The following is a 7,211-nucleotide window of genomic DNA, read 5'->3' as shown; positions in this document are numbered from 1 at the left end:
TTTTACTAAATCAAAATAATTGTGTTGCTTCATGTTCATTTAATTTAAGTCATACATGGTTACCTATGCTAAAATCTGAAGTAGACCAGAGAAACCTACACCCGAATTAAATTTACACCAAAATTATTAATTAACATTATCTTTATTAATTTAAACAATGAGATTAAGTCAAAGTCACATAACTGACAATTTGCACAGACGAATTGTCAGAGCGAATTTTCATATACTGTATTATCCTACTATTGTTACACAATTTATTAACATACTCTTTTTTAGGTTCATTTAGGTTGTTTTGATAACGATAGCAGAAAATAGCTATCGAAACGTCAAGGTAATTTTTCAAATTAATTTCTCTACTAATTGGAATTTTCTCTTACAGCTTGAGCCTAAGTGTGTCGCAGGACATCCTCTAGATGATAGTTCTTGATTACTTTTCGATAAATAATTCGTTCTTATTGCGAAATAGGAGCACTATTTATCAATCTGTAATAAAAGAGGTGAGAAAATTCTGTCTTTTTTAAAGACAAAAATTTTGTAGGCAAAATACCCAAAAAGAAGTTTGTAAAAAAATGAATCCGCCTCAACAATATAGAACTTATCTAAAACATTTTTTAGTTCTACATTCGAAATATTCTGTTGCCTGCCTACCACTATGAATGCTTTCAGGTGCAGTCCCTCAAGTAATAGTGACAGCGCCCACAGGAAAAATAATCCCAGTTAAACTGTCCACCATAGGCGACGTCTACACGGCGCATTTCATCCCCGATATGGTTGGGCGTCATTCTGTGGCCATTCTCATCAATGACCAGCACGTGATTGGTTCCCCATTCAGCTGCAACGTTTACGATGTGAACAAAGTGATCGTTACTGGTTTGCCTGGAAAGAAAAGCGACCTCAACCTGTCCATGAGCGATCTGTCCCTAAGGTGGAAGCTCTTTCATTGACTATTTCAATTTCAATGACTATTTTCAACGTCTGTTCTGCTTGTCTCTTCAGCGAACTGGGGCCTGCTGAAGTTGGCAAACCCGTAACATTCAGTGTGGATGCTGCCCAAGCAGGAGAAGGCACTTTGGAGCTGGTTGTGTCCACTCAACAGACCACCATCAAGGCCGAAGTGGTGGCTTGCGCCAGAGGATTGTACGATGTCACCTTTGTTCCCCTCACTGCCGAGGATCATTTTGTTAACATCACCTTCAACGACATTTCGGTAGTCGGAAGCCCCTTCCACTGCTCAGTGGTACGCTGGGAGGAGTCAAGTTTAAAGCTCTGTAAACTCACAACACATTTCAGGTGGAAGGAACGCAGTATTTGCAAATAGGGACGTCCAGTTGCATGGATTTGCCATCTGAAAACCATCGACTGGAGATTAAGGACCCCAACAACCACAATGTGAAGTACGTGGTCAAGGACTACAAGGCGCACTTTGTGTTGACGCAAACAGGGACCTATCGAGTACATTCCTATAAAGGACATGAGTAAGTTTTGGTACTCTTCGCCGATTAGGACCGATGCTAAAGGAGAGTTTGCAGATTATACTCTACTAGAACCATGCATGTGTTTGATACGACCAAAATAGACGTGGTAAACGTGCCCGAAGCCATCTGCCATCGTCCCGCAGTGATCGGCATTAATATGGCCAAAGTGGGACCCGGCCAGCTCTCAGCATCTGTCCGGGTGGCCAACAGGGATGTTCCTCATAGCGTCCGACAGAGCCCCATGAACCCCAACATGTGGGAGGTGGTGTTCCATCCGCTCATCGCCGCCCCCCACCGCATCACCCTACTGTACAACAACGTCCCTAAACAGGGCGTTCTTGAAGTTAATGTGAAGAGTCCTGGTAATGAGCCGTGGGCAGGCGGAACAGGTGAGGCCTTTGCTATATGTAGAACTTTATTCTGATTTATTTTCCTGACTGCGTGTACTTGTTCTGATATTCTTATCTTTTCTGGGTCTCAGTCAAAGTGTGAAGTAAAAATGTTGAAACATCGTTTATTTCATTACGCTTCGGCGAGACAACAGCGCCATCATCAGATTTAAAATTTACACAAACTCATGATTGGTAAAAATCAACGTTCTTTTAGGTCTTTGCCTTCTTGAAACCTTAAATTTGTCTCTCGCAGACGAACGTTGATTTTTAGCAATCATGAGTTTGTGTAAATTTTAAATCTGATGATGGCGCTGTTGTCTCGCCGAAACGTAATAAAGAGAGAAATTTAAGGTTTCAAGAAGGCAAAGACCTAAAAGAACGTTGATATTTAGCAATCATGAGTTTGTGTAAATTTTAAATCTGATGATGGCGCTGTTGTCTCGCCGAAACGTAATAAAGAGACAAATTTAAGGTTTCAAGAAGGCAAAGTCTGATGATGGCGCTGTTGTCCCACCGAAATGTAATAAAGAGACAAATTTAAGGTTTGAAGAAGGCAAAGACCTAAAAGAACTTTGATTTTTAGCAATCATGAGTCTGTGTAAATTTTAAATCTGATGATGGCGCTGTTGTCTCGCCGAAACTTAATAAAGAGACAAATTTAAGGTTTCATGAAGGCAAAGACCTAAAAGAACGTTGATTTTTACCAATCATGAGTTTGTGTAAATTTTAAATCTGATGATGGCGCTGTTGTCTCGCCGAAGCGTAATTAAGAGACAAATTTAAGGTTTCAAGAAGACAAAGACCTAAAAGAACGTTGATTTTTAGCAATCATGAGTTTGTGTAAATTTTAAATCTGATGATGGCGCTGTTGTCTCGCGGAAGCGTAATGAAATAAACGAATTTAAAAAAAAATTACTTCACACTTTGACTGAGACCCAGGAAAGATAATAATATCATATATGTAGAACATTGGTCATGGAGTAATGATACCGACCCCGATAAATTGTCGCAGGTTTGTATCAGGCCAAAGTGGGCAGGGTGACCTCATTCCAAATAGACACGTTGGGAAGATCCGCTCGAGAATTCGATGTGGTAGTGAGTGGGCCGACTGGTTCGGCGGTCCCAGTCCGTTGCTATCAAACCAAAACTGGGAAACTCCAGGCTGAATTTACTGCGCGAGATGTTGGTGCACATAAAGTGGAGGTGCTGCATCAGGCCAAGCCCCTTAATGGCAGTCCCTTCGTTTGCCAAGCCTGCGATCCGGAAAACGTGCGGATCGTCGACATCCCCACCTCCCAAGGAAATGTTGGTGAAAGGATCGTTTTCAATGGTAAGCAAAATGCCATGTTTCCTTTCTGAGGAGGCACACTGGGATTTTAACAGCAAAAAGCAGGTCGGAATCCAAAAAAATCAAGTTTGGATCACTGGAACGTAGCTGAGTGGCCGTGTGCGTGCGAGAGAGAAAGCAAGAGACCGCAGGGTGGGGATGACCAGACATAACGGCGCCGTAACGCATTCCAACCGAGTCACGCCATGCCACAAGAAGTTCATCATTCAAAAACAATTTCCCGCTGTTACACAGCGAAACGCCCGAAAAATCAAACTGAACTTGCGCAATTTTCAGTGCTGACTAAGAACGCAGGCGTCGCTGACTTGGAGGTGCAAGCAACCAATCCTATTGGGCAAACGCTGGCCACTCAAGAAATGTCCTTGGCTGAAAACTTGTCCCAAATCAGCTTCCTGCCCAGCTCTGCCGGTCTATATCAAGTCACAGTTATGTATGGTAAGGTTCAACACAACCTGGCTAGGCAGCATTTGAGGCAACTTTTTCAGGCGGTGTTGCCGTGAAAGGCTCGCCTCTGGCTCTTGGAGTGGGTCCAGTCGGCCCCACTCCTCCCCCTAGAGCAGTAGGCAAGGGCCTGGAGCACGCGCAAGTGGGCGAAAGGGCCACCTTTACAGTTAGCAGCGTGGTACAGCCCAGAGTCACCATAGAGGCTGTTGAGGGCAACATTGACGCCCACATACAGAGCCCCAAACCAGGCGAATATACCGTAACGTACATGCCCAAATGGGTTGGAACTTATGATGTGATTATTGGTGTTGGCCCGAACGATGTAAGCAATTTTCAGCGATTGTATTCAATTAGTCTTATCAACAAGCTCTTTAGCTGCCCGGGTCGCCATTTAGACCGAACGTAACAGACCCGGAAGCAGTTCGATTAATAGGCGGTTGGACCCAATACCTGGAGGACTCTGGGAAGATCAAACTACCGGCAAAGTTGGCTTTCGACGTTGCCAATGCCGGTCCGGGCCTGTTGGAGTGCAAAGTGGCTGGGCGCAAAATCAACCCGGAAAAGAGCGGGTCTCGAGTTCGATTTGACATATCAGGTAGGTGCTGATCTGTAGATGGAGGGATTGCAGGGATGGAGGTTTAAGTATAATCTAATGAGTGTAGGTGAAGGCTTGAACTCTGGAGAGCATGATTTTGAGGTGAAGTTCGCCAATGTTGAGTTGCCTGATGCCCCCACGACTGCTGTAACGCTTGGCGATCAAGTAGTGTTGACTGGGAGAGGCCTGGCCGAGGCCAAGTGCTGTGAGCCCGCAGTGTTTACTATTGACGGCTCCAAATCCCATTCAGGTAAGCAAGGGAGCAGTTGAGACCGGAACGGAATCAGTTCAATGTGGTGCGATCCAGGCAATCCCGAGGTGACTCTCCATGCCGCCGACACCAACATCCCAGTGCCAGTAATGATTAGTCTGGCGGGCGAAAAAGTCTGGCGAGCCTCCTACACCATCAACACGCCTGGAAACTATCTGCTGTCCGTCCTGTGGGCTGGACGCCCAGTCAAAGGCTGTCCGCTAATGGTGGAAGCCAAAGGAGGGGCCGATGCATCCAAAGTGCTCTGCTCGGGCGAAGGCCTCCGGCAAGGAGTTGTAGGCCGGGAAATCCGGTCTTGGATTGACACTAGGCGTGCCGGCCCTGGGGAATTGACCGCCCATTGCGCTGGACCCAGAAAAGTCGCCTACTGCGAGCTCTACGACCATGGAGACGCCACCTTTACGTTGAACGTTAAGCCGCAGGAGCCAGGCAAGCATCAGCTGACCATCAAGTATGCTGGGCAGCACGTGCAAGGCTCGCCCTTTATTTTGAAAGTCGCTGGAGCACCGGATGCTAGCAAGGTATGTGAGGATATCCTGGATCGACCAGGATATCCAGACTCAGTGGAACATGTTTATTTTTATATGGGAATGGTTTTGGTGTAGGTTCGCGTGTATGGTCCAGGCATAGAACATGGAGTGCTGGCAACTTTCCAGTCGCGATTCATCTGCGATACAAGAGGAGCGGGAGCCGGGCAGCTGACAGTAAGAGTGCGCGGCCCTAAGGGGGCTTTCCGGGTGGAAATGCAACGAGAAAGCCAAAAAGATCGAACGATTCTTTGCAAAGTAAGTCCATGGGCGGAGGCACCTATTTGCAGCGCAAAAATTCGCATTTTTGATGATTTTGCATTTTGTTTTTTCAGTTTGATCCGACTGAACCAGGCGATTACCGAGTGGAAGTGAAATGGGCAGGGGAGTTAGTCCCTGGATCCCCCTTCCATGTGATGATTTTCGATACGCAGGAAGAGCTGAGGAGATACATTGCATCCTTATAGAGTCTAGTAGCAATCGCATTTATTGTGTTTGTAGATCGATTTCAAATTCTCTCTCAGAGACTCTATCCAGATTTTTACAGTACAAATAAGTTGAAAAGTATTTAAATACCCGCCTCTTCTCATCTCTATATGTACGTTTTAAGATACTATTTATTCCAAGTTTTTTGCTGCCGCGGCCATTAAAGCAGCTGCGTAACGTTGTAACTCGTTTTTGGTTATTTTGCAGGATTGTCTATTTTAATATAGTTGTTATTATTTTAACAAACATATATTTTTACTTTTTCGAAATCCTTTTACCTGCCAATCGGTGGATGGTTTAGTCTATTCATGTCTTATCCTTTTTCCTTACCTCAGATACAGTAAAAGCCACCATTCTGAACTGTTCGCTTACTGAAGTGGTCAAATAAATGTAGAAAGTTCCACAAATTGCGGATTCTTTCAAAGGCTTAGTCGTTAATTCCCAACCTCCACTTGAAAATTGCTTCGCTAAAAACAAGTTCTTGAACATCAAAAAGCCTTCTTAGGGTGATATAAAGGGTCCCGTTAGCACATGATCAAAAGGGCACAGAGATATTCTTTGGGTTAAATCAAGACCATGCAACCTAACTTGTTAATGATCAAAGATCTTCAAAGAAATAATGTTTATGGAAACATCGGGACAATGGTCCGATGGGTTTTAATTTTGCAGCAACATTTGACAAAAAAGAAAAACAATTTTAATTGTTACAATTATTATTTGGAATGTTTATATAAATGCTGAAACAGGACGTTTTTTTCATGGTTAGAAATCCCTAGAATGGAAGTTTTAAGAGTTCAGTAGCGCTTATTTGAAAGTCCTTCTGTTTCAAGCAAACCCCCAATTTCTGGCGTTTTCTAACGACTCATAAAAACTGCATGATGCTCGCTTGATTGCGGGTTCGAATGAACATTATTCTGCCTGAATGTTTACAATGGAGGTGTGCTTATTCAATATTCAATAGATCGTCCCGTCGATTTCTCTAAAAGGCTGTCGGCTCGAAGACATTTTTTTCACGCCAACTACAATGGCAAAATAAATACCAAACGTGCAATACGCACGCTCAGTACTGATCTCGTTTCGGACGACTTCAGCGTTTTAACGTCCTTGTCTTATGTGTGTCTTGAAATTTCTAGGTCAAGAAACAAGGCCGACAATTTCTCCTTGATGGTAGGATTTGATCGCCTACTATACTGCCACTGCACCATTACAAACAATATTAACAAATTCATTGTTTTGCTTTTCCATTTTGTCTTCAGCGGTCTTCAGCCTCAATGGCCGAGACAAATAGGGCTGGAAATACATACTTGTAGTAATTAATGTGTTGTTCTTTATCCAGATTCAATTTTCTACCCAAAAGTTGCGGTTTCAAGTAGCGACTGAATTTATTCGATTCAAACTTTTTATTTGCTGGAAGATATTTATGAATTCGGTCGTTTACAGTAAAAATGCAAAACATTTCTGCTCAGTGCTGAATTCTATGTATGTGCCAAAGTTCCCTAGAGAATTTTCCTCAATTTCAACACTCGCATATTGTTGATTCGCAATCAAATTGTATTGTATGAATAAATAATGATCTTTCACTTGCATCACACAGGTATTGAAATTAAAAGTTTAATTCGTAGTAATCGGGAATTGCACGTGATTTCGTTGAAATTGTTCCAAAAAATACTTTC

General features: G+C 43.4%; 1 protein-coding gene and 1 long non-coding RNA gene across 2 annotated transcripts in view; one reads left to right on the top strand and one right to left on the bottom strand.

The window, feature by feature from the left end:
* The window catches only part of LOC109537263 (filamin-A), a 27,787-nt gene extending 22,003 nt beyond the window's left edge, over positions 1 to 5,784 (top strand). Inside the window, exons 25-36 of the mRNA XM_048664728.1 lie at positions 667 to 925; positions 997 to 1,237; positions 1,291 to 1,475; positions 1,530 to 1,864; positions 2,880 to 3,197; positions 3,492 to 3,650; positions 3,701 to 3,981; positions 4,035 to 4,254; positions 4,322 to 4,504; positions 4,562 to 5,046; positions 5,131 to 5,310; positions 5,388 to 5,784. Coding sequence (XP_048520685.1) covers positions 667 to 925; positions 997 to 1,237; positions 1,291 to 1,475; positions 1,530 to 1,864; positions 2,880 to 3,197; positions 3,492 to 3,650; positions 3,701 to 3,981; positions 4,035 to 4,254; positions 4,322 to 4,504; positions 4,562 to 5,046; positions 5,131 to 5,310; positions 5,388 to 5,519 — 2,978 coding nt within the window. The 3' untranslated portion in view covers positions 5,520 to 5,784. The remainder of the gene's footprint in view (positions 1 to 666; positions 926 to 996; positions 1,238 to 1,290; positions 1,476 to 1,529; positions 1,865 to 2,879; positions 3,198 to 3,491; positions 3,651 to 3,700; positions 3,982 to 4,034; positions 4,255 to 4,321; positions 4,505 to 4,561; positions 5,047 to 5,130; positions 5,311 to 5,387) is intronic.
* Positions 5,785 to 6,233: 449 nt separating this feature from the next.
* On the bottom strand, positions 6,234 to 7,191 carry LOC125503858. The gene is made up of 2 exons (XR_007281112.1): positions 6,889 to 7,191; positions 6,234 to 6,828 (listed from the first exon to the last, which is right to left on the bottom strand). It is a non-coding gene; the product is annotated as an uncharacterized LOC125503858 (long non-coding RNA).
* Positions 7,192 to 7,211: the final 20 nt, after the last annotated feature.

This window comes from Dendroctonus ponderosae, unplaced genomic scaffold, assembly GCF_020466585.1.
Source record: "Dendroctonus ponderosae isolate FM_Combo_2020 unplaced genomic scaffold, Dpon_F_20191213v2 Dpon_F_20191213_3, whole genome shotgun sequence".
NCBI classification, from domain to species: Eukaryota; Metazoa; Arthropoda; class Insecta; order Coleoptera; family Curculionidae; genus Dendroctonus; species Dendroctonus ponderosae.
The sequence above is the reverse complement of the archived record's forward strand: the minus strand, read 5'-3'. Positions and strand labels throughout refer to the sequence as shown.